General features: G+C 46.7%; 1 protein-coding gene across 6 annotated transcripts; it reads right to left on the bottom strand.

Annotated features, from left to right (window-relative positions):
* Positions 1-4,772: 4,772 nt before the first annotated feature.
* Positions 4,773-25,635, bottom strand: LOC139229647 (uncharacterized). Of its 6 annotated transcripts, none has more exons than XR_011587769.1 (4): positions 25,613-25,635; positions 25,426-25,521; positions 7,575-7,808; positions 4,773-5,130 (listed from the first exon to the last, which is right to left on the bottom strand). XR_011587769.1 is itself a non-coding variant. In XM_070861169.1 (4 exons), exons 1-4 carry the CDS (start codon positions 18,729-18,731, stop codon positions 5,116-5,118), a joined length of 459 nt encoding a protein of 152 aa, XP_070717270.1. In that variant the 5' UTR covers positions 18,732-18,758; the 3' UTR covers positions 4,773-5,115. The 6 variants fall into 6 exon arrangements, 4 of the variants coding, with proteins under 4 accessions (XP_070717270.1, XP_070717268.1, XP_070717267.1 ...); XR_011587768.1 differs by lacking the exons at positions 25,426-25,521; positions 25,613-25,635 and adding exons at positions 17,933-18,625; positions 19,260-19,368; XM_070861169.1 differs by lacking the exons at positions 25,426-25,521; positions 25,613-25,635 and adding exons at positions 18,438-18,625; positions 18,710-18,758.
* Positions 25,636-26,162: the final 527 nt, after the last annotated feature.

The following is a 26,162-nucleotide window of genomic DNA, read 5'->3' as shown; positions in this document are numbered from 1 at the left end:
ATTTATCCCCATGATTTTTTTTTTGACATTTACGAATTATCTTCACAACACACAGTTTGAATCCCAGGAGCAAATGAACACGATCCTACAATCTCTGAAGCATGATTTTGAGTTTAAGCAGTAAGAGAGCATCTCCAAAATGAAGGTGAATTCTCAGTGGGCCGATGTGGGCTGTCCCTGTACGGGGAGTGTGTTATACACCCCATGTCCGGCTAACACAACTCTATCCCTGTGCATTTTCAGCAGCGTGATCAATGTGCTTGTGACCTACGATAGTTTTGTTTCCTTATTTAACACATTTTTTGTCTTCTCAGGAACAGTCGAATCAATCGCAGAACCTCATCGACTCTCAATTTTCTAAATTGTGCAATATTTTGGATGGAAAGGAACGGAACTTGGTCAAAGAACTGAATGAGGAAAAGGATGATATTTTATTCAGAAAGGAGACACATCTGCGAGAAATCCAAGAGAATTCACGATCAGCTTTTCTTGTAGATAAATGACCTGAACTTGGGGATAGAAAGTACAATTTTGAAGATTGTAGGTGATACAAAACTTGGCAATGTAGTGAATAGTGAGCAGGATAGTAGCAGACTTCAGGATGACATAGACTGGTGAAATGGGCAGACACATGGCAGATACAATTTAATGCAGATGAGTGTGAAGTGATGCACTTTTGGGGGAACAACATGGATAGGCAGTATAATCTAAATGGTTCTATTTTGAGGGTTGTGCAAGAACAGAAGGAGCTGGGGTGCAGGTTCACAAATCTTTGAAGGTGGCAGGGCAAGTTGATAAGACAATTAAGAAAGCTTGTGGGATACTTGGCTTTGCAAATGGGGGCATTGAATTCAAAAACAAGGAAGTCACGCTGAACCTTTACAAATCACTGGTTAGGCCTCAGTATTGTGTAGACTTCTGGAAACCACACTTAAGGAAGGATGTTGTCTTGGAGAGGGTAAGAAGGGGGTTTACTAGGATCATAGAAACTTAGAAAGTAGTAGGAATGAGGAACTTCAGATATGTGGAGAGATTGGAGAAGCTGGGATTGTTCTCCTTGGAGCAGACAAGGTCAAGGGGGACACCTAATAGAGGTATTGACCATTCTAAGGGGTTTTGATTAAGCAAACGGGGAGAAACGGTTTCTTCTGGCAAGAGGATCGGTAGCCAGAGATCATAGATTTAAAATAATTGGCAAGAGAACTAGAGGGGAAATGTGGAGATATTTTTTTCACAAAGTGCTGTTAAGATTTGGAACCTGAAAAGGCGGTGGAAGCAGATTCCATAGGGACTTTCAAAAGGCAATTGGACATGTACTTGAAGAGGACTAATTTGCAGGGTTATGGGGAAAAGGCTTGGGTGTGGGAATAAATTGGACAGCTCTTTCACAGGATGAACAGCTTTAATCTCCTCGGTGTCTTTACATCCAGGCCCACATCACATTCTTTCTGTCTACTGTCTTAATACTACTTTTTGTTTTTAATTAATTCACAGGGTTGTGGAAATCTGGAACACTCTCCCTCAAAAGACTGAATGTGAGGATCAAACAATTCAAAATTTTCAAGACTGAGATGGGTAGATCTTTGTGGTTAAGGGCATCAAGGGATATGGAGCAAAAATGGGTAAATGCAGTTGAGGTACAGATGAGCCATGATCTAACTGAATGGTGGAACAGGCTCCTCCTGTCCCTGTGCACCAGCCTCTGCAGTCAGCCATGTTTATAATATTCCCACAACACTAGTTCCCAGCATTCACATCTATACAGCTTACTGTAGATGTTCCCATCTTTTGGCCCCTAGTTTACCCTTGTTAATGTTACCTGGTTCTTGTATATCACCCACCTGTTGTCTAGATCCCACTCAGTAATCAATGTCATGTGGGATCACCTTTCCTCCTGGCCTTCTCTCTCCTATCCAATGTAAATGCTTCTTGCAGCTACTTCAATGTTCCTGACCAGTTCCATTGTTTTTATTTGGTCAACTCTTTTTTTTGTCACAAGATAAACGGCATTTACTTTTCAAAGTCCCAGTATTATTTTCGCTGCAGATTGACAGGCAGTTATTCATATTTGCGATTTTATTTGCAAACACCTTTTGCACCAAAAACAGGAAGTATAAGAAAGGAAATTGCCTTGATTTTCTAGACCATCCTTGCATGGGAGGGTTCAGAGCCCTTACAGCAGTGGTGGCCATATCCAGCCCAGCAAGTCATTCTATCCGGCCCGCTGGATGGGACAGAAGTGGAATGCAAGCCGGAGGTGGAGCTGCACATTCGTCTATCCACTTTCATTCCTCATGGGTCAGAGACAGACCTGAATGACAGCCAAGAAAAAACCATAGTAACACTTCATTCAAATTAATAATTCGTTAAAGCGATCCTCCCTGGCTCGATCATGAAAGGACTCATTCTGTAATTTTGGGCCCCTGTGGCGGACGTCCGTACCTAGAATGCAGTGCATACTCGAATATGCCCTATACATTGTCGAATGGAGTCATGGCTGCTCATCTCCACAACTCTTCTGTCGAAGAAAGTGACGGGGCTGCATCTTTCCTCTCCTGGTAGAGTACGCTGGCAGGAGAGTTCTCATCTGACACCAATTGGGACCATATTGGTAATCTTTTCAGAGGGACACGAGGATGCCTGAGGTGGGAAATTGATGCTGACACAGGCTCGAAAGAGGGAACAGTTCTGTTACACAGCACTGATTTACAGAGACCATAAGATGCCACAACATTTTCAACTTTTATCTTTGATTCATTTCTAAGCAGTATCGAATACATGTTGTGTTTGTAAGATAGCATCTGACTACTCTCTGAATTTCTGTTTATGCAATGGTTATGTTTATGCAATCTTCCCCCAAATTATTTTTTGCATGTGGTCGCTTTAAATTTGCTGCACGCCCGGCCACTATGCAGCCACACATGCGCAATATCTCTTCCAGCAACAGGAGCCGGGGAGCTGCCTGCACAGATCCGTGCGATTGGTGTAACATTGATGGGTAGCCCTCAATAGCTCACCAAAACTTGCTAAATGTCCCTCCAGCTAAAATAATTGTCCACCCTGCCTTACAGGATTTCTTACATTGTCATTTATCCCTTCCTGCTCCTTCAGTACCTTTTGTCATTTATCTTCAATGTGCACACACCTATCTCTCGGTAACCAACTCATCATCATTACCACACTCATCACCACCCACCTTCCCTACAGCCAGAATTTCCCTGCATCTCACCAACTGAATCTTTGTCCTAACCATGTTCTCTGGCTTCTGAACTGCTTCTTCCTCCATGAATTAGTCTTCTGCATTAAGAGTTGGTGCTTGACCTAATTGAATGCTGGAACAGGCTCGAGGGGCTGAATGGCTGCCTCCTGTTCCTATGTTCCTATATCTGTACATTGTGTCTTTACAAAGCGTTCTTCCTGCAATCAATGTATTCTCTATTCTCTTATGTCCTCGGTTTCCTCCAGCACTTATTTCTGTTTCTTGCTGATCCTGTACCTGTTGCAAAAATCCCTGTCACAGCTCCCCAGTGATTCATCCTCAATATTGAGTACCAGCCCATCCACTTCTCTAAACTCTGACTCAATTAGTCCAATACTATCCACTCGCCTTTGCTAATTAGCTTTACAATCATTTCCTTCCATTAGTTCCCGTCCACTCCTCTCAAAGGCCCAATCCTTTTCCTTCAGGTTTCAGCTGAGATCAGCGAGTTGCTCCACACTTTACTATTGACTCTCAAGCTCTTTCATGCTGCAAAGTCGAGCCTTGTTTAGTCTGTTTTAGCACTGCCAGCGGTCTGCTGTGGGTTAACATTTGTGTTTCTGTCTATTTCAGGAGAGTACCCCCGAGGAGCAGAGGTATGACACGCTCTCCAAAAATAACTGAACAACATTATAAAGTAGCATATTGAAGAGCTGGTTTTATTTTCTGTTTAATATTTCATATTTACATTATTAGTGAAGACGACCATCAGCCAAACATAGCGGAATGCAACCTGTCTCTGGGAGCATTTAAAGGGCCCACCCAGTATAGAGTGTGGAGACATATAATGGACATTCTCAACCCTCGTACGGAGGGCCTTTCCTGTTTTCTTACTTAGCCTGTAAAATCCTCAATAAGGGGACACATCTTAAGAATACCAGACACAAGTCCAAGAATGTAAATATTAGCCATACCCACTTCAAATAAGAAAATAAATGAAATGGCAGTATGTGATGTCTGATTCATGATTCATAATGCAACAATCAAATAATAAACTATTTTTGAAGCAATCAGCCATTAGTAAACAAAAACAGTGATTTAAATCATTAACCTGTTACAGTGGGATTTTCATGGTTTAAAACTGGAGAATTAATGCACGAGAAAATTTTGGCTAAGATCATGCGTAACTGACCTGACAGGGGAGTAGCCACCATGACCTCCGGGTGGTTCTCCCTGGATCAGGAAGGTATATGCTTGCTTTTTTGGAAACAGGAGGTGGGTGGGGTGGCTTGACCCATCCACCTCCACGGAGGTGTGTGGGGGACCTGACCCATCCACCTCCATGGCACGAACCTGGTATTGCAGTACTTCCAGGAACGGTGCAGTGGCTCTAGGCCTTTTGGCTAAGAGCATTGGCGCAGAGTGATCCTTGGCGTGTGCAAGGTGACCTCTGGCGTTTGTGATTTGACAAAGAATTGGAACGATTGGCTACGAATTTAAAAAAAAAAGACACCTGTCCGCCCTCATCGTCCAGATAAACCCCGATCTTCCGGGGCGCCACACTCGGCGTGAAGTGGCGGGGGTGGGGCGGGGGTAGGAGGTGAAGGGAGAGCCTTGTATTCATTTCCATTCCACAGCCACACCATCCAATATCCAGACCCTGGTGCCGCTACCTAATACCCTTTCCTGTCAATGGGCTCTCGGGCCACTCCCACATCCCACTCAATCTCCTTTCCCACCCGCACCTCCCAGTGGTGCCTTCCTGATGTGAATCCCTCAGATCCCAGAACACAGAGCCAATTGTTAAACCTTTCCGGAGAGTGAGGGAGATGACTTCATCCATCTCTTCCCACTTTTCACACTCGGTTATTCCTCAGACAGGGTGAGCTGGGAATGGGCTGTTTTCGGATCCAGAGTCAGATCGGCTGGAACTGGCAGAAAGTTTCAAAAGAGCAACATCAGTGATTTGTGTTCTGGCTGTAATTTATTAAAACAAGGTGTGATTTCCTTTGAAAATGTGCCTCCCTGCTGTACAATTCAGTGACTGCTGTTTCAGGCCGCTCTGCGCAAGGGTTCCATTATGGGGATAGGTTGCATCAATCGGTTTGTATTTCGTTGAGGATAAAGATTTGAATGGAGATTTAAATTTAAAACAAATGTTCCTCAGAGTTGCATGGTGAACCCAATCTTAAGTAATTGTAAAAATCAGGTACATATGTTTGATATACAAACCTACATTACACTGTAATACATCTCACCATCTAAAGATGTGTAGCCCCATCTCCACATCAACAATTCTGTTTGCCTCTGAAATTATGCAAGCAATGATGTCCCTGTCATATCTGGGCTGAGCTGCTCTGACCCCGCCCCCAAATACCTTCGTCCACAGACGGACTTTTGCTTCACATTTTTCCCATTAAAACGCCTCGATTTCAAAATTCTCCCCCTTGTTTATAAATCCCTCCATGGCCCTCGCCCCTCCCTATCTCTGTAATCTCCTCCAGCCCCACAGCCCCCCGAGATGTCTGCACTCCACTAATTCTGCCCTCCCAAGCATTCCTGATTATAATCGTTCCACCATCGGTGGCCGTGCCTTCAGCTGCCTGGGCCCCAAGTTCTGGAAGTACCTCTCAAATACTCTCCATCTCTCTCCCTCGTTTTCCTCCTTCAACCCGCTCCTTAAAACCTACCTCTGTGACCAAGCTTTTGATCATCTGCGGTAATTTCTTCTTATCTGGCTCAGTGTCAAATTGATTTGTTTTGTCTTATAACACTGCTCTGACACGCCTCGTGACGTTTTACTATGTGAAAGGAGCTATATAAATAAAAATTATTATAAATTCCAATATTCACACGTATAATAGAAACTGCCTCTGGAAGCCTTTTATTTCATCCTACCACCACCGGGGGCGCAATAATAACCAGATTTGCAGCTCCAGGTGACTCCAGTCTGCAGCGCACAGAAACATAGAAACATAGAAAATAGGTGCAGGAGTAGGCCATCCGGCTCTTTGAGCCTGCACCACCATTTCAATAAGATCATGGCTGATCACTCCTTCAGGACCCCGTCCCTGCTTTCTCTCCATACCCCTTGATCCCTTTAGCCACAAGGGCCATATCTAACTCCCTCTTGAATATATCTAACAAACTGGCATCAACAACTCTCTGCGGTAGGGAATTCCACAGGTTAACAACTTTCTGAGTGAAGAAGTTCCTCCTCATCTCAGTCCTAAATGGCTTACCCCTTATCCTAAGTCTATGTGCCCTGGTGCTGGACTTCCCCAACATCAGGAACATTCTTCCTGCATCTAACCTGTCCAGTCCCATCAGAATTTTATATGTTTCTATGAGATCCCCTTTCATCGTTCTAAACTCCAGTGAATACAGGCCCAGTCGATCCAGTCTCTCCTCATATGACAGTCCTGTCATCCCAGGAATCAGTCTGGTGAACCTTTGCTGCACTCCCTCAATAGCAAGAACATCCTTCCTCAGATTAGGAGACCAAAACTGAACACAATATTCCAGGTTAGGCCTCACCAAGGCCCTGTACAACTGCAGTAAGACTTCCCTGCTCCAATACTCAAATCCACTTGCTATGAAGGCCAACTTACCATTTGCCATCTTCACCGCCTGCTGTACCTCCATGCCAACCTTCAATGACTGATGAATCATGACACCCAAGTCTCGCTGCATCTGCCCTTTTCCTAATCTGCCGCCTGCTGAACCTGATTCTGTCTTCGTGTTTTTGCCCCCTAAGTGGATAACCTCACATTTATCCACATTATACTGCATCTGCCATGCATTTGCCCAATCGCCTAACCTGTCCAAATCACCCTGCAGCCTATTAGTGTCCTCCTCACAGCTCACACTGCCACCCAGTTTAGTGTCATCTGCTCCTGTGCTCCCAGCAACTCCACTTCCCAAATTGCTGTCCGTTCAGTTAGTTATCTGACTGTTCAAAATATAAATCAAAACATCATACAGAAAATAAGGTCAGAATGCGTGAATTTAAAATGCTGACATCACATGTACACGCACACAGTCAGAAACACTGAAACACACAGGTACAGCTATCATTATGACGGCATAGATTCCATTGTGATGTAAAGGCCCATTCTGTGTTCTTGGCCAACAACTAAAAGCGGAATCTCCGACAACACTCCGAGAATGGAGGCTCCCGAGATTCCACTAACCTCCCATTGGATAGTTGTGTATCACTGGGAACAACACAATATCCCACTGAATGTGTGAAAGTCAAGAAACAAACCGACCCGCTCCGTTATATTCACAGGTGTTGGATCTCTCACTTTACACTTTTATTCCACATTTTATGTCTGTGCTTTTATGAATGAATCATATCAGACAATCCCCTCACCTTGAGAAATATCAGCCAGTCCTGTTGATCGGTTTGTATCTCTAACTCGAAGAACACTTGCTCAATGGAATCCACATTCTCTTGAATTTCTCGAAGGTTTTTTTCCATTTTTTCTACAATCTTCCCCTCTTGTTCCCTGAGATCTCGGATTAAACGCTGCTCTTTCTCAGTGAGAATCTGGTGCATTTTAGCGAACTCGGATGTGATGTGGGTCTGCAGACTGCTCGACTGTTCCTACCAAATGAAATGTAAAACATAATTAGAGGGAACAAAACTAACCGAGATCCCAGAAAATCAGCTCAGGGAGACCTTACTCCGGAAACCTGCTTTTTCTGTTTTAATTCCGTTTCTAGAGCCGCCGATTTCTTCTCTGTGAGAGAATCTAAGGAAAATTTCAGCTGATCCTGGGATTGTGAGAGAAAATCACCGAATGAAACTGTTTCTGAAAACATGCGAGTGAAGGACTGGATCAAGTGGATCTCTTGTTCATTTCACCCTGTGGATCAGAACAGCTTCATTGATCAGCAGGAAGCGGCGCGACCCGTCACTGCCCGTCTCTCCCAGCAAGGTACCTCCCACGGATCAGTTTCTGATCAGTTTCACAAAACAGCTTCAGTTCTTCCTGATGTTCCCCACAGTGAAGTTTACTTTCCTTCTCTTTCCCGTTCGGGTTTAATTTTCCAGCTTTCTCGGCCAGACTCGCTAAGGTCCGATTGATCCGGCGGTTTGTGTCTGCAAACTCCTCTCTACATTCTGGGCAGGAGCTCTGTGACAATGAACCTCTGTCCAGTCTGACCAGGTCCGCAGAGAGGGTTGAGCGACACACATTTTGCCCGGCAGAGTGAATGCCGTCACGAGATTCGCCAGAGGAACCGACACACCCAGAGTGCAGCAGATTGGAGTTGACTTGCCCAAGACAGAGTCTCGATACCAAGACTGACAGCGATCCTGTTCAGTTCCCGAGTTCTCCAATCACTTGTTCTCCACTATTACTCGTCTTAAATCGCTCTGTGAGCACAACACTGCCTTGGTGTCAATCATATTGGTTTATGTCGGGTAATTCGAAGCAAGTCAAATTCTGCAGCTTATATCAAACCTTACACGTTAATGGCGAATCCTACCTAATGTGTATATATTTCCCACATGATTGTGGATATTAATGAGGCATTTTCTATCAAATCTTTCTCAATAGTGGCCCTGGAACGTATAATCAAACTACGGGACTGAATTCAATCAATTTTGAGAAGGTGATTTGATCAGATCCAAGTTTAAGGATACATAAGAATCAGAGTGTGATACAGCACAGAAGGGGGCCATTCGGCCCATCGTGCCTGCGAAACTTCAGAGACAATCGCCACTTCTTGGGCCATTTTGGGGGGAAATTTTTCCTGCAGCACTGATATCCTGTTAGCAGGTGGCAGCGGTGCACCGTGTAACAATGAAAGACTTGCGAACAGACAGTGTCTCAGGGACTGGGAGGGCAGCACTGCCTGAGATGTGAATCCACAGACCCAAACTCCCCGATACACAGTTTGAGTATCCCGAGAATCTTTCCTATCTCCCAAAAATAAACTTAATTTGCTCAAACATATACAAAACAAGCTCTAAATACATTCCGTGCAGTATAAAGTCATCTTGGAATACAAGCCTCTCTTTCAATGCATCAATGCTCTCTCGCTCAACCACTCCATGTGGCAGCGAGTTTCACATTCTCACCACTCTCTGTGTAAAGAAATTCCTCCTAATATTGGAGAAAAGATACAATTCCAAGGCCTTCCAGCATCAGTTGATGTTTTTTTTACTGACCCAGCGTCCCTGGGAAGGATCCACTGAGCACAGAGGCCTGTGTGATGGGGTTACCTGGGAGGACCCGGCCTCGACAGAAAATGCACTGCATCTTCTCTTCAGACTTCCTCTGCAAACAAACACTCCAGAAGCAGGTGGGCAACCGCCTCTGCCCCAGGGGTAGGTGTCAGCTGTGGCTCAGGGGCAGCGCTCTCACCTCTGGGTCAGAAGGTCGCGGGACCCGGTCTCACTCCAGGCACTTGCTCACATAATCCGGGCTGATACTCCAGTGCAGTGCTGAGGGAGCGCTGCACTGTGAGACGTGAAACCCAGGCCCAGTCTGCACTCTCAGGTGGCCCTCAATGATTCCAAGGCTTTATTCGAACATGAGCAGGGGAATTCTCCTCGGTGTCCTTGCTAACATTTATCCCCTGATCCACACCTAAAAACAGAGGTTTTAGTCATTTATTTCATTGCTCTTTGTGGGATCTTGCTGTGCTCACATAGGCTGACGTGTTTCTCCACATTACAATAGTACCTACACTTCTTCAAAAGTACTTCGAGCACTTTAAAGCGCTTTGGGACGACCTGGGGTCTTCTGTGTACCTGTCACCTGATATCATTCCCTGACATTTAGGGCACTTTGTGTTTTAGGATGAGCGGCTGCAATCATTAACACAATTCAGTTTATGGATCTCTATCTCACATCGTGTGTCACCAGAGGGTTTGTGGTCGGCAGGGCAGCAGGAGTCGCAGGACGCGCCGTGGATCTAACTGAATGGTGGAACGGGCTCCTCCTGTCCCTGTGCACCATCCTCTGCAGTCAGCCATGTTTATAATATTCCCACAACACTGTAGTTCCCGAGTGCTACAGTAGCCTCGTGTTTTGGAATTGCTGATTCCTAATGCATTCACGTCTATACAGCTTACTGTAGATGTTCCCATCTTTTGGCCCCTAGCTTACCCTTGTTAATATTACCTGGTTCTTGTATATCACCCACCTGCTGTCTAGATTCCACTCTGTAATCAATGTCAGGTGGATCACCTTTCCTCCTGGCCTTCTCCCTCCTATCCAATGTAAATGCTTCTTGCAGCTACTTCAACATTCCTGACCAGTTCCATTGTTTTTATTTGGTCATTTTGCTCCTCTTTTTGTCACGAACAGATTACTTTTCAAAGTCCCAGTATTATTTTCGCAGCAGATTGACAGACAGTTATTCATTTGCATGATTTTCTTTGCAAATATTTTTTCACCAAATACAGGTGAAACAGATATAACTTTGGAAATTGCCTTGATTTTCTAGGCCATCCTTGTGTGGGAGAGTTCAGAGCCCTTGCAGGATTTCATACATTGTCATTTAGCTCTTCCTGCTCCTCCAGTATCTTTTGTCATTTATCTTCAATCTGCACAGACCTATCTCTTGGTAACCAACTCATCATCATTACCACACTCATCACCACCCACCTCCCTACAGGCAGGATATCCCTGCACCATATCAGACTGCAGGAAGATATCAAAACTGGTCAGGTAGGCAGAACAGTGACAAGTAGAATTGAATCCGGGGAAGTGTGAGGTAATGCATTTGGGGAGGGCTAACAAGGCAAGGGACTACACATTAAATGGTAGAACATGGAGAAGTACAGAGGAACAAAGAACCTTGGAGTGCATGTCCACAGATCCCTGAAGGTAGCAAGCCAGGTAGATAAGGTGGTTAAGAAGGCATAAGGAATACTTGCCTTTATTAGGCGAGGCATAGGATACAAGAGCAGGGAGATTACGCTTGAACTGTATAAAACACTGGTTAGGCCACAGCTCGAGTGCTGCGTGCAGTTCTGGTCACCACATTACAGGAAAGACGTGATTGCACTGGAGAGGTAAAGACAAGATTTACGAGGATGTTGCCTGGACTGGAGAATTTTAGCTATGAAGAAAGATTGGTTAGGCTGGGTTTGTTTTCTTTGGAACAGAGGAGGTTGAGGGAAGACCTTATTGAGGTGTATAAATTTGAGGGGCCTAGATAATGGATAGGAAAGACCTATTTCCCTTAGCAGAGGGGTCAACAACCAGGTGGCATAGATTTAAAGTAATTGGCAGGAGGTTCAGAGGGGATTTATGGGGAAATGTTTTCACAGAGGGTGGTGGGAGTCTGGAACTCACTGACTGAAGGGGTGGTAGAGGCAGAAACCCTAACCACCTTTTTAAAAAGTTCTCTGATATGCACTTGGTGTGCCGTAACCTACAAAGCTACGGACTAAGAGCTGAAAACTGGGATTAGGCTGGATAGCTTTGTCAGCCAGCGCAGACACAATAGGCCAAAATGGCTTCCTTCCTTGGTATTAATTTCTATAATTCTATGAACTGCATCTTTGTCCTACCTTTGTTCTTTGGCTTCTGAACTACTTCTTCCTCCATGACTTGGTCTTCTGCATTAGTAGTTGGTGTTTGATCTAATTGAATGGTGGAACAGGCTCGAGGGGCTGTATGGCCTACTCCTGTTCCTATGTGCTCAAGTTTTCACACGATAAAAAACGGGCGCCCCTCTGAGCTGGGCGCCCGTTTTTCGCGCCACAAAGTGCGCCTAAAAAACCCTCCCTGCAGGTCCTCTGGCCATCGGCGCAGCAGGAGCTGTAGGAGGCGGAGCTAGGACCTTGCGCCGAAATCAGTGCTGGGAGCTCTGCACATGTGCGCTACAGTGGGCACGCAAGTGCAGTAGCTCCAGGTGCCCGAAACTGGGAGGGGCCCGAAGCAGGCAGCCCCTAGCCCTGGCCGAATGGCCTCACTGGGGCTGCGTGAATAAGGCTCCTCCCACGGCCAGCTCCTGCTTCCTGCCGACTCCCGCTCCTGCTTTCCCCCCCACCCCGACCAGACCCGACCCGTCTGCCGCTGTCGCTTCCCCCCCCGGACCGGACCTGACTCGACCAGTCTGCATCTGCCGCTCCCGCTCCCACCCGACTCTACTCCCGCCCCCGCCCCCGGACTGGATTCGACCTGGCCTCCCCCTCCCCGACCTTCCCCCCCCCCACCCCCAGACCGGACCTGACTTGACCCGCCTGTCGCTGCCGCTCCTGCTTCCCCTGCCTCCCCCCCCCCCCCCGACTCGACCCGTCTGCGTCTCCCGCTCCCACTCGACTCTACTCCCGCCCCCGCCCCCGGACTGGATCCGACCTGACCTTCCCCCCACCCCCGGACTGGACCCGACCCAACGCCACCTACCTCTGGTGCTGGGGACAGGCCCTGCCCGAAATCTCGGGCCTGGCCCGTTCAGCCTTTGGTCCCGACGGCAAACCGCTTCCTAAAGGCCTGCCTGAAGAACTTTCACACAGGTAGGAACATGGTTTATTTAATCTTTTCTTTGCTTATAAATTTTTATTCGGGTTGGATTTATTTGTATAATATTTGTATAAATATAACTAAGGATTTATTGTAGAATTTAATGACTTCCTTCCCCCACCCCCCCCCCCCCCTCGTTCCTTACACCTAATTTGTAACCTGCGCCTGATTTTTTAATGTGTAGAACAGGTTTTTTCAGTTCTACAAAAATCTTCACTTGCTCCATTCTAAGTTAGTTTGGAGTACGTTTTCACTGTGGAAACTTTGAAATCAGGCGTCAGTGGCCGGAAACGCCCCCTTTTGAAGAAAAAATTCTGTTCCAAAGTAGAACTGTTCTAATTGACTAGAACTGCAGAAAAAAAAATGTGGAGAATTGCAATTTCTAAGATAGTCCGTTCTCCACCAGTTGCTCCTAAAAATCAGGCGCAAATCATGTGGAAACTTGGGCCCATTGTTCCTATATCTCACATTGTTGTGGCTTTCTCAGTGTCTTGACAAGCGTTCTACCTGCTGTCAGTGTAACCTCTATTATCTTTTATGCTCAGTTTCCCCCAGTACTTATTTCTGTTTCTTGCTGCCCCTGTACCTGTTGCAAAAATCCCTGTCACAGTTCCCCAGTGACTCGCCCTGAATATTAAGTCCCAGCCCATCCACTTCACTAAACTCTGACTCAATTAGTCCAATACTATCCACTCGCCTTTCCTAATTAGCTTTCCAATCGTTTCCTTCCATTAGTTCCCGTCCGCTCCTCTCAAAGACCCAAACCTTTTCCTTCAGGTTTTGGGCAGCTGAGATCAGCGAGTTGCTCCACACTTTACTATTGATTCTCGAGCTCTTTCATGCTGCAAAGTTGAGCCTTGTTTAGTCTGTTTGAGCACTGCCAGCGGTGTGCTGTGCGTTAACATTTGTGATTCTGTCTATTTCAGGAGAGTACGCCCGAGGAGCAGAGGTACGACACGCTCTCCAAAAATAACTGAACAACATTATAAAGTAGCATATTGAAGAGCTGGTTTTATTTTCTGTAATATTTCATATTTACATTATTAGTGAAGATGACCATCAGCCAAACATAACGGAAGGCAGCTTGTCTCTGGGAGCATTTAAAGGACCCACCCAGTATAAAGTGTGGAGACATGTAATGGACATTCTCAACACTGGTACGGAGGGCCTTTCCTGTTTTCTTACTTAACCCGTAAAATCCTCAATAAGGGGGCACATCTTAAGAATACCAAACACGAGTACAAGAATGTAAATATCCATACCGAACTCAAATAAGAAAATAAATGAAATGTCTGCAAGTGATGTCTGATTCATGATTTATAATGCAACAATCAAATAATAATCACAACTATTTTAGAAGCAATCGGCCATTATAATTCATTCATTAGTACAAAAAACAGTGATCTAAATCATTAACCTGTTGCAGTGGGTTCTTTCATGGTTTAAAACTGAAGAATTAATGCATGAGTATATTCACAACTGATTTGGTCAAATCACTTTCATTCAATCACCTCCTGACTCCCCAAAGCCTTTTCCCCATATAAAAGGCAAGTCAGGAGGGTGTTGAAATACTCCACTTTCCTGGATGAGTGCAGCTCCAACAACACTCAAGAAGCTAGACACCAGCCAGGACAAAGCAGCCCGCTTGATTGGCACCCACCCACCACCTTCAACATTCACTCCCTCCACCACCGTCGCACTGCGACTGCAGTGTGTACCATCTACACGTTGCACTGCAGCAACTCCCAAACACGTGACACCTACCACCTAGAGGGACAAGGGCAGCAGGTGCATGGGAAGACCCTCACCTACAAGTTCCTCCCCAAGTTACACACCATCCTCACTTGGAAATATATCAGCCGTTCCTTCATTATCGCTGTGTCAAAATCCTGGAACTCCCTCCCTAACAGCACTGTGGGAGCATCTTCACCTCACAGACTGCAGCAGCTCAAAAAGGTGGCTCACCACCCCCTTCTCAAGGGCACTGAGGGATGGGCAATAAATGCTGGCCTTGCACCATCACACCCAGGAATGAATGAACAAAATACAGAAGAAACTTTCAACATGGAATTTTCACACTTCTATGAAAAAAAATTAACACGGCCTTGAAAGGAGTGGAACACGGGGAAGGTTGAAAATATTGGTGAACAAAATGAAATAAATCAGAAATATAATGGTTAAGTGATGTCAGGGATGTTTTTAAATCTGTAGATTTTAGAAAGAAGCAGAGACAGAAAAAGATAAAATAAACTTTGCGGGATTTCTAAGCGGCCTCCAGCGGGTGTTTGAAGAGCAGCTGGTTTGGTCACTCAACGCGCCCTCACTCCGCCCATTTGTACCTCAGAATTACAATCAGGGTCCTCTGTAAGTCACGGGACCCCGGTTTGATGAGGTTTCCCCCAAAACAGGCGGGTGTTCCCGCTGCTCATCTCAGGACCCCACCCAAGGTGGCGATGACTGAAGTGCCAGCGTAAACTTTAGTGCCATTTCCAGGTGACTATCACTCCGGTTACACCAGGCCGGGGCTCTTAAAATCAGCACCGTTAGCAGGAGGAGGCCATTCAGCCCCTGGAGCCTGTCCTGCCATTCAATGAAATCATGGCTGAGCTGTGTCCTAACTCCATATACCCGCTTTTGGCCCATATCCCTTAATACCTTTGGTTAACAAAAATCTATCAATCTCAGGTTTAAAATTAACAATTGATCCAGTATCAATTGTGTTTTGCGGAACAGAATTCCAAACCTCTACCACCCTTTGTGTGTACAAGTGTTTCCTAACTTCACTCCTGAAAGGCCTGGCTATAATTTTTAAACTCTTCCCTGATCCCTAGACTCCCCAAGCAGCTGAAATACTTTCTCTCTCGTTTCTCCCTATCGGTTTGCATTAATATTTTGAAAACTTTGATCAAATCACCTCTTACGCTTCTAAATTCCAGGGATGGGTAAAGTAAGGATCCTGAGGCCGGAACATGGAGCAAATAAAACAAACAAGATGTTTAGTTCATGCTTCTGGGATGTAATTACGCCCCGAATTGCTTTGTTTTTCATAAATGCTACTTGGCAGCAGAGATGTTGCACTGATTCATCTCAAACACCGCCATGTAGCGTCACCTTCTGCCTCTGGAGCAACATTACAGGCAGGAAGGTCGCTGGGATCATAAGAACATAAGAAATAGGAGCAGGAACCGGCCCTATGGCCCCTCGATCCTGCTTCGGCATTCAATAAGATCATGGCTGATCATCGACCTGAACTCCACTTTCCTGCCCGATCTCCATATCCATTGATTCCCCTAGACTCCAAAAATCTATCGATCTCAGCTTTGAATATATTCAGATTCAGCATCCACAGCCCTCTGGGACAGAGAATTCCAAAGATTCACAACCCTCAGTGAAGAGATTCCTCCTCATCTCTGTCTTAAATGACCTACCCCTTCTCCTGAGAATGTGCCCCCTAGTTCTAGATGCTCCAGCCAGGGGAAACAACCTCTCAGCATCTACCCTGTCAATCCCCCTCAAATTCTTGTATGTTTCAATGACATCACCTCTCATTCTTCTAAACTCCAGAGAGTATAGGCCAATTCTACATAATCTCTCATCATAAGACAGCCCGCTCATCCCAGGAAGCAATCTAGTGAACCTCTGTGGTACCACCTCCAAGGCAAGTATATCCTTCCTTAGATAAGGAGATCCAAACTGTGCACAATACTCCAGGTGTGGTCTCACCAAGGCCTGTACAATTGTAGCACGACTTCCTTACTCTTATACTCCAACCCCCTTGTAATAAAGGACAACAGGCCATTTGCCTTGTTGCTTGCTGTACCTGCATACTAGCGTTCTGTGTTTCTTGCACCAGGACACCCAAATCTCTCAACAGCAACATTTAAAAGTTGCTCGCCATTTAAAAAATATTCTGTTTCTATTTTTCCCACCAAAGTGAATAACCTCACCTTTCCCGACATTATACTCCATCTGCCACCTTCCTGCCCACTCACTAAGTCTATCTATATCCCTTTGCAAACTCCTTGTGTTCTGCTCACAGCTTACTGACCCACCTAGCTTTTTATCATCAGCAAACTTGGATACATTACACTCGGTCCCTTCATCTAGGTCACTAATATCGATTGTAAATAGCTGGGGTCCCAGCACTGATCCTTGCGGCACCCATTGTTACAGCCTGCCAATCTGAAAAAGACCCGTTTATTCCTACTCTCTGTTTTCTGTCTGTTAACCAATCCTTGATTCATGCTAATACATTACTTCCAATCCCATGATCACTTATCTTGTGTAATCACTTATTTTATGTCATCATCATAGGCAGTCCCTCGAAATCGAGGAAATCTTGCATCCACTCTAAAAGTGAGTTCTCAGGTGACTGAACAGTCCAATATGGAAATTACAGTCTCCGTCACAGGTGGGACAGACACCGTTGAAGGAAAGGGTGGGGAGTCTGGTTTGCTGCACGCTCCTTCCGCTGCCTGCGTTTATTTTCTACATGCTCTTGGCGACAACACTCGAGGTGCTCAGCACCCTCTAATCCCATGATCACTTATCTTGTGCAATAACCTTTTATGTGGCACCTTATCGAATGCCCTTTGGAAATCCAAGCATACAGTTCAATACGGGAATTACAGTCTCTGTCACAGGTGGGACAGACAGTCATTGAAGACTGTTGGAGTTGTCCATGATGGTCCTGACGTTCCAGGTCCAGAACTTCATATCACTCACTCTTTCTTGAATAGCAGTGTTACATTTGGTACCATCCAAACCGCTGGGACTGTTCTAGTATACAGGCAATTTTGAAAGATCAAACTTCCTGCAGTTCACAGCTCATTGCACCCAGCAAGTTCCTCTCCACAATTCAGCATCTATTTGTTTCTTCCCTCACCCTCCCCCCGCTCCCCGCACCTGCTCTCTCCCCTCCCCAACCCGCGCTCTCTCCCCCACCTCTCACTCCTCTCCTCCTCCCCCCGCCGCGCTCTCCGCCTCCCCCCCCGCACTCGCCCCCTCCCCCCGTGATCTCCCCTCCCCCCCCGCGTTCTCCCCTCCAGCGCTCTCCCCCTCCCCCGTGATCTCCCCTCCCCCCCCGCGCTCTCCCCCTCCCCCCCATGCTCTCCCCCTCCCCCCCCCATGCTCTCCCCCTCCCCCTCCCCCCAGCTCTCACCCTCCCCCTGCTGTGACTGAGACCGACGCCTATCAGTTTGCAGCAGGCAGGGTGAAATTATGGGATGGGCCTGTTACTGACCTTTAACCTCGCAGATTGTCAGCGGTGCGGAGTTTATCCCACCTTCATTCGATCCCGGACTGAAGATGGGAAATATTCTCTCAGTGAAAGTGTGGGTGAAAGTGTGGAGATGGGACATGTTGTCTGCATTGTAAAATGACACCTGTCTGCCCTCATAGTCCAGGTACACCCCGATCTTCCGGGGCTCCACACTCAGGGTGAGGTGGGTCCGTGAGGGGGAGGTGAGGGCACAATAGTTACTTCCGGGTCTCAGTCTCACAATCCTGACCCATCCACCTCCATGGCACGAACCTGGTATTGCAGTACTTCCAGGAACGGTGCAGTGGCTCTAGGCCTTTTGTCTAAGAGCATTGGCGCAGAGTGATCCTTGGCGTGTGCAAGGTGACCTCTGGCGTTTGTGATTTGACAAAGAATTGGAACGATTGGCTACGAATTAAAAAAAAAAACGGTACATTTCCCTTTCCTCTCGGGCCACTCCCAGACCCCACCGAATCTTGTCCCCCACCTGCACCTCCCAGTAGTGTCTCCCTGATGTGAATCCCTCCGATCCCAGGACACAGGCCCAGACATCAAACCTCTCCGGAGTTTCAGGGAGCGGCTGCCGTTTGTCTCCGAGTCTCACACGGGTCCGGCCCTCAGACAGGATGAGCCAGGGATTCGCTGTGTTCGGATCCAGAGTCAGAGAGGCTGGAGCTGGGGGAAAGTTAAAGTAACACAGTCAGGGATTTAGTTTCTTGCTGTGATTTATTCAAACACTTTCCTTTTAAAAGCACCCACTCGGCCTCTGGGATGTGTTCATGGAATCTGCAGCCGCTCCAGGATTTACGCCCCGGGAGTCGATTTACGTCGATTTCGGGCCCGACTCGATGCTGCAGCGGAAGCAGCGCCTGGAGATAAAGACCGGAAAATCATTGGAGACAGCGAGGGAGGGGAGGGAGAGAGAGCGGTGTGGGGGGGTGGTTGGGGGTTGAGAGAGGGGGAGGGAGGGTTTGAGAGACTGGGATAATGGTTGAGAGAGTGGGGGGGGCAGAGAGAGGGGGGAGGGGAAAGAAGAGAGAGTGGGGAGGGGAGAGAGCGTGGGGGGAGAATGCTGGGGGGGAGGGAAGCGCGGGATGGGGTGTGAGTTGGGGGGGAGAGAGCGGTGGGGAAAGAGAGGGAGGGGGGAGAGAGCGGGGGGCGGGTGGTGGCTGGAGTTCAAGCAGCTGTTTCCAAAGGCCACAAGGAAAGTAGCGTTGTGAACAAAATATTTCACAGGTGAGACAGAGTCTATTATAAGAGATGCGTTGGAAATAAACACACTGCAATTACATCTGAAGGAGAAACTTACATTTCTAATGTTCCTGACAAATGTCTCAAAGCAGTTCCCACAATGTATTACTTCCGATACCCTCCGCATAAAGTATTTGGGAGTGATTTACGACTCACAATCACCCGGATTTACACCGTAAACGGAGCAGTAATGTGACAAAAACCACCCGCAGTGCTTCCCACCTGGTTCCCCCAAGGCCCGCCGGGAAATAGAAATCCAGCGCTCCCGCACTAAATGTGATGTATTTGCAGCCAGGCTCTGTCCCATGCATTGTACCATGTAATTACATGTAATAGCCAACAGATGGGGAAAGCCCGGGAGGCACACATTACTGCACCTCATGCTGCCTCCCTATATAAAGCAGGCTCCACCTGCAGGGCTCACTTTTGAAGTTTACATTAAACCTAAAGGTCACAAGGTGATCAACTCCAGCAAATGGGCCAGGTGTGATTTGTTATAGTGATAAGCAAATATATCAACTGGCGACAAAGATGGGAAACTAACATGCAGCTATGGCTACCATTGACTACATCGAGCGATATTGCGTCCAGGAAGACGGGGATGACTTCATTGACCGGCTGGATCAATTCTTTGTCGCGAAAGACTTAGAGGGAGACACGGATACCAGCAAATGCAGGGCCGTCCTCCTCATGATCTGCAGATCACGGACATACGCATTGATCAAGGACCTACTGGCCCCGACGAAACCTGCTGAGAAAAGTTGTTTTTTTTGGGAATTGGGCACGAAGGGATTTTCTGCAAATTGCTAGCGGAGGAAGACTTGGACTTAGCCAAAGCCACCCTGATTGCTCAGGCATACATGGCCAGAGAGGAAGAAACAAAGCTACTCTACTCACAACTTCGGAAGCACCCGGGGCCAAACACAATAGATAAGCTAAATTCATTGGCAGACAGGAGATTGCCCCGAGCTGGGCTAATGCGACCTCTGCTCGACCTGAGGTGACTCACTCACCACAACAATGGACTAATGCGACAAGATCAGTACCTGTGAATGCAAGTCCATCAGCAAGCTGTTGATGCTGTGGAGGGGCTCATCGCGCAAACCAGTGCTGGTTCAAACAATATGTCTGCAAGAGTTGCTCAATGATGGGGCACCTCCAACGAATGTGTAAACATGCTACTACTTGATATGTAGTGGAGGATGGGAGGTCAAGCGTAGATCCTGAGGATCACACAGAGATGACCGAGGAGGAAGAGGTACATGGGGTACACACCTTTACCAACAGGAGTCCACTGATTATGATGAACGTTAAACTGAACGGCATACCGGTACCAATGGAACTGGACATGGGTGCAAGCCAATCGATCATGAGCCAGAAGGCTTTCAAGAAGTTATGGACAAGCAAGGCACACAGGCCCAAGCTGAGCCCGATCGATGCGATGCTGCACACCTACACCAAAGAGATTATCCCAGTCCTCGGGAGTGCAATAGTTCAGGTGTTGTATGATGGTTCTGTGCATAAATTGCCCGTTCCTGGTAATGGGCCCACGCTGCTTGGCAGAAGCTGTCTACGGTATTTTAACTGGAAATGGGGTGATGTAAAAGTATTATCGTCGGTGGAGAAAGCCACGTTTGCGCAGGTCTTAGACAAGTTTCCATCACTATTCCAGCCTGGCATCAGCAGCTTCACAGGGGCCAAGGTAACAATTCACCTCAGCCCAGATGTGAGACCCATTCACCATAAGGCCAGAGGGGTCCCTTACATGATGCGGGAGAAAGTAGAAGTCGAGCTAGATTGGCTTCAGCGTGAAGGCATTATATCGCCAGTGGAATTTAATGACTGAGCCAGTCCCATTATCCCCGTTCTTAAAAGTGATGGGACAATTTGAATCTTTGGGGATTATAAAGTAATCATAAACCGAGTATCGTTACAGGACCAGTATCCGCTACCCAAGGAGGAGGATTTGTTCGCGACCCTGTTGGGCGAAAAGCTTTTTTCAAAATTGGACCTTACCTGGGCGTACATGACCCAGGAGCTGGCAGAATCATCCAAGAAGCTGACATGCACAAACGCACACAAGGGGCTGTTCATATACAGCCCCTTCGGGATCCATTCAGTGGCTGTGATCTTCCAACAAAACATGGAGAGCCTGCTGAAATCTGTCCCGGGAATGGTCGTCTTCCAAGACGACATATTGATCACCAGACACGACACCAATGAACACCTCCATAATCTGGAAGAGGTGCTACGCTGACTAAATCAAGTAGGTCTAAGATTGAAACGAACCAAATGTGTCTTCTTGGCACCAGAGGTGGAATTCCTGGGAAGGAGAATCGCAGCAGATGGCCTCAGGCTCCAAGACGGAGGCGATCCAAAAGGCCCTGAGACCACACAACACGATGGAGCTGCGCTCATTCCTAGGACTACTGAACTACTTTGGTAACGTTCTGCCTGGGCTAAGCACTTTGCTTGAACCATTACATGTACTGCTCCATAAGGGTGATGACTGAGTCTGGGGTAAAAATCAAGAAACTGCCTTCGAGAAGGCCAGAAACTTATCGTGTACCCGGTTTTAAGTGAGATTGTCGAAAACCGGCATCTGAAGCAATCTACGTATCATGACCGCACCTCTGTAATGCGTTGTATCAAAGTCGATGACCCTGTTTTTGTGCTGTACTTTGGTACGGGCCCCAAGTGGCTCGCATGCACTGTCGTAGCTAAAGAGGGGAGTAGGGTATTCATGGTAAGACTCACTAATGGCCAAACCTGCAAGAAGCACATCGATCAAACCAAACTGAGGTTCACCGATGATCCAGAATCACTGGATGATTACAGCGACATCGACTTCCAACCACAAGCAACAGAACTGGTGGTTCACCAAGAGACAGAACCCGTCACACCAGACATTCGGACCAGAGCCACAGCACCACAAGGCAGCGACACTCCGGTCAGGCCGCCCACACCCAGCGTCCAACTCAGACGCTCAACCAGATAGCGCAGACCGCCGGTCAGGCTCGACCTGTAAACCGCATCTGGGGGTGGGGGAGGGCGGTGGTTAGTGTTGTGATGTATTTGCAGCCATGCTCTGTACCATGCATTGCACCATGTAATTTCATGTAATAGCCAACAGATGGGGAAAGCCTGGGAGGCATATATTACTGCACCTCATGCTGCCTCACTATATAAAGCAGGCTCTGCAGAGCTCACTTTTGGAGTTTACATTAAACCTAAAGGTCACAAGGTGATCAGCTCCAGAAAATGGGCCAGGTGTGATTTATTACAGTGATAAGCAAATGTATCACTAAACATGGAGGAAGCCTCACTAGTTTATGCAAACTGGATCCAGAGTGTACATGGGACCCCAATGCAATCTTGGTCTTCCATTGGACGGTGCGTGAGCTGTGCAAGTCCCACCCAGTGGAACAGTCTGTAGAATGGCCCAACCTGTGGTCCTTAATGATGCAAGGAGTTAGCTCCGTCCGGTGTCCTGGATAATATTTATCCATCAACCAAGTTCATGAAAACAGGTTATCTGGTCATTATCATGTTACTGCTTGTGGGAGCTTGCTGTGCATAAACTGGGTGTGGGGTTTCCTACATTACAACAGTGACTACACTTTAAAAACTCTTAATTATCAGTAAAGAGCTTTGGGACATCCTGAGGTCGTGAAAGGTCGGATATAAAAACACGTTCCTTCTATTTATTCTCTGTGTAACAGTTTCTCTGTGGCCGGGAGGTGCATGAATTGTCCTGCCCGCTGCTGGCTGCTCCTCGGCTTTGCCCCTCCACCCCACAACCCCCACCATCCTACCTCCTCCCCCCGGATATATTTTCCTGCCTTTCTCTGAGTTTGAGACTATCGCTACTTTGTTGTAGACTCTGTGACTGTGTTAAACCTCTGGATGTTTATCTTCTCTCTGCGGTTTAGGATCTTGAATACTTCAGTAAGATCACCCCAAGCCCTCCCTTATCCAGTGCAAAGACTCCTGACTTCCAGACTAGACACAGACATCATTGATCATTTAATCCAGGGTCTGGGAGCCGGTTTAGTCCCTTCTCATCTGGAGTTATAAATCATGAAAAGGAATATAGGAGATTTACCGGGGTTAATGGCGTCTATCATGTCTCTCCACACTGTGTACTGTAAAGGGCTGTTGAACTTTCAGACAGACAGGGCGCCATCTGCTACTGACAGCACGGGGTAGGCCTCACTAATCCTGTTATAAATCGACCATAAACACTTTACCAAACGGTGCAGAGTTTCTGTAAAGAGCATGTCCTACCTCCTCTTCTGACAAGCTTCCTCCTGAAATAAATAAAACACAAACAGTGAGGAGGACAGTAAAAGACTTCAGGAGGACACAGACAGGCTGGTGAAATGAGCAGACACAGGGCGGGTACAATTTAACACAGAGAAGTGTGAAGTGAGGCATTTTGGAAGGAAGAATGAGGAGAGGCATTGTAAACTAAATGGTACAATTTTAAATGGGGTGCAGGAACAGAGAGACCTGGGGATCACATTCACAAATCTTGAAGGAGCGTGGGGATTGTTTTTAACAGAGAATCATAGAATCATAGAAATGTACAGCACGGCAGGAGGCCATTCAGCCCATCGTGTCCGTGCCGGCCGACAAAGCGTATCCAGCCTAATCCCATGTTCCAGCTCTTGGTACATAGGTTTATAGGTTACGGCTCTTCAAGTACATCTTCAAGTATTTTTAAATATGGTGAGGGTTTCTGCCTCTACCACCCTTTCAGGCAGTGAGTTCCAGATCCCCACCGCCCTCTGGGTGAAACATTTCCCCCTCACGTCCCCACGAAACCTCCTATGAATAACTTTAAATCTACTCCCCCTGGTTGTTGACCCCTCTGCTAAGGGAAATAGGCCTAACTGCTCTATCTAGGCCCCTCATAGTTCGATACACCTCAATCAGGTCTCCCCTCAGCCTCCTCTGTTCCAAAGTAAACAACCCCAGCCTATCCAATCTTTCCTCATAGCTAAAATTCTCCAGCACAGGCAACATCCTCACAAATCTTCTCTGTACCCTCTCTAGTGCAATCACATCTTTCCTTTAATGTGGTGACTAGAACTGCATGCCATAGTCTAGCTGTGGCCTAATTAGTGTTTTATACAGTTCAAGCGTAATCTCCCTGCTCTTGTATTCAATGCCTCGGTGAATGAAGGCAAGTATTCCATATGCCTTCTTAACCACCTTATCGACCTGTGCTGCTACCTTCGGGGATCTGTGGACTTGCACGCCAAGGTCCCTCTGTTCCACAATGACTTGTGATGATCAGGAATGCACTGAATGACAGCGTGGAGGAAGCAGAGTCCATAGTAATTTTAAAAAGGGAATTGGAAATACATTTGAAAAGGAAATAAATGCAGGGCTATGGGAAACGAGGAGTGGGACTAATTGGATCGCTCTTTCAAAGAGCCACACAGACATGATAGGTCATTTGTGCTGTCGGATTCTGTGATTGCAAGTAGTTGAACATTCTGATTCGTGTGTCAGATACTGGAACTCAACATCAGTGCCACTCACACACACGGTGACTGTCACACCCACCGTACCATACACACCCACACACTCACAACATGGAACTGTAACTGGATTGCAATGTGAGTTCTGGGAGATATTAAACTATGGGGCAGCACAGAGATAATTATAAGCAAAGTATTATGATCACAGCAACTCATTCCCATGATTCTACAGACAGTGTGGGAGTGGGATCATTCCGTGTCGATAGCAGAACCGCCCCCGAATAGACAAAACAATCGGTTTAAATCAGTTTCAAAATGTTCAGCAAATGCTGCATTTATTTCAGTTCTCATCAGTTATTTTGTGACTGTGTGAAGTTTCATTGAATTGACCCACAATATAATCCTCACCTTCAGAAATATCAGTCCGTCTTTTTGCTCCATTTGTTTCTGCAACTTTGAGAGCTCCTCCTGAATAGAATTTAAATTCTCTTGAATTTCTCGAAGGTTTTTCTCCATTGTTTCTACAATCTTCTCCTCTTGTTCCCTGAGATCTTGAATTAAACGCTGCTCTTTCTCAGTGAGAATCTGGTGCATTTTAGCGAACTCGGATGTGATGCGGGTCTGCAGACTGCTCGACTGTTCCTACCAAATGAAATGTGAAACATGATTAATGTACCGCGATAGAGGGAACAAAACTAACCGAGATCCCAGAGAATCAGCTCAGGGAGACCTTACCCTAACTCCGGAAATCTGCTGTTTCTGTTTTAATTCCGTTTCTAGAGCCGCCGATTTCTTTTCTGTGAGAGAATCTAAGGAAGATTTCAGCCGGTCCTGGGATTGGAGGAGAAAAATCACAGAATTGAAATATTAGACCATGAAAATGTGTTAAAATAATCAGGTCACCCAATCGGTTCCCTTTTACCTTGTAGATTCCAACAGCTTCTTTAATGGGCATGAAGCGATGCTCTCTGTGTTCTCGCGCATCTCTACAGATCAGACAGATCAGTTTCTTGTCAGTTTCACAAAACAGCTTCAGTTCTTCCTGATGTTCCTCACAATGAAGCTTACTTTCCTTCTCATTCAGATTCTCGTTTAATTTTCGAGCTTTCTGGGCCAGACTCGCTAAGGCCCAATTAACTTTGAGGTTTCTTCCCGAAAACTCCTCTCTACATTCCGGGCAGGAGTTTGTCCTCTTCTTTGCCCAGCACCGCGTGATACAGGAGCGGCAGAAGTTGTGGCCACAGTCCAGTGAAACCGGATCGGTGAAGAAATCCAGACAGATGGAACAATTTAAATCCTCTGTGAAACTCTCCGGCTGCACTCTGAAAGCCATTGTTCACAGCCAGCACTTCCTGATTCCAGCTGCTGATGTCATCTTTTTTGGGCGGAGGGAGTCACCTCGGTTCACAGTCACAGCTCCAAGTGCTGTTCTCGATGAAATGGTAAAAGACTTACATTTATGTAGGACCTTT

Source organism: Pristiophorus japonicus, chromosome 19 (assembly GCF_044704955.1).
Source record: "Pristiophorus japonicus isolate sPriJap1 chromosome 19, sPriJap1.hap1, whole genome shotgun sequence".
Lineage (NCBI taxonomy): Eukaryota > Metazoa > Chordata > Chondrichthyes > Pristiophoridae > Pristiophorus > Pristiophorus japonicus.
Note: the sequence above shows the minus strand (reverse complement) of the source record. Positions and strands in the feature narration are given on the sequence as shown.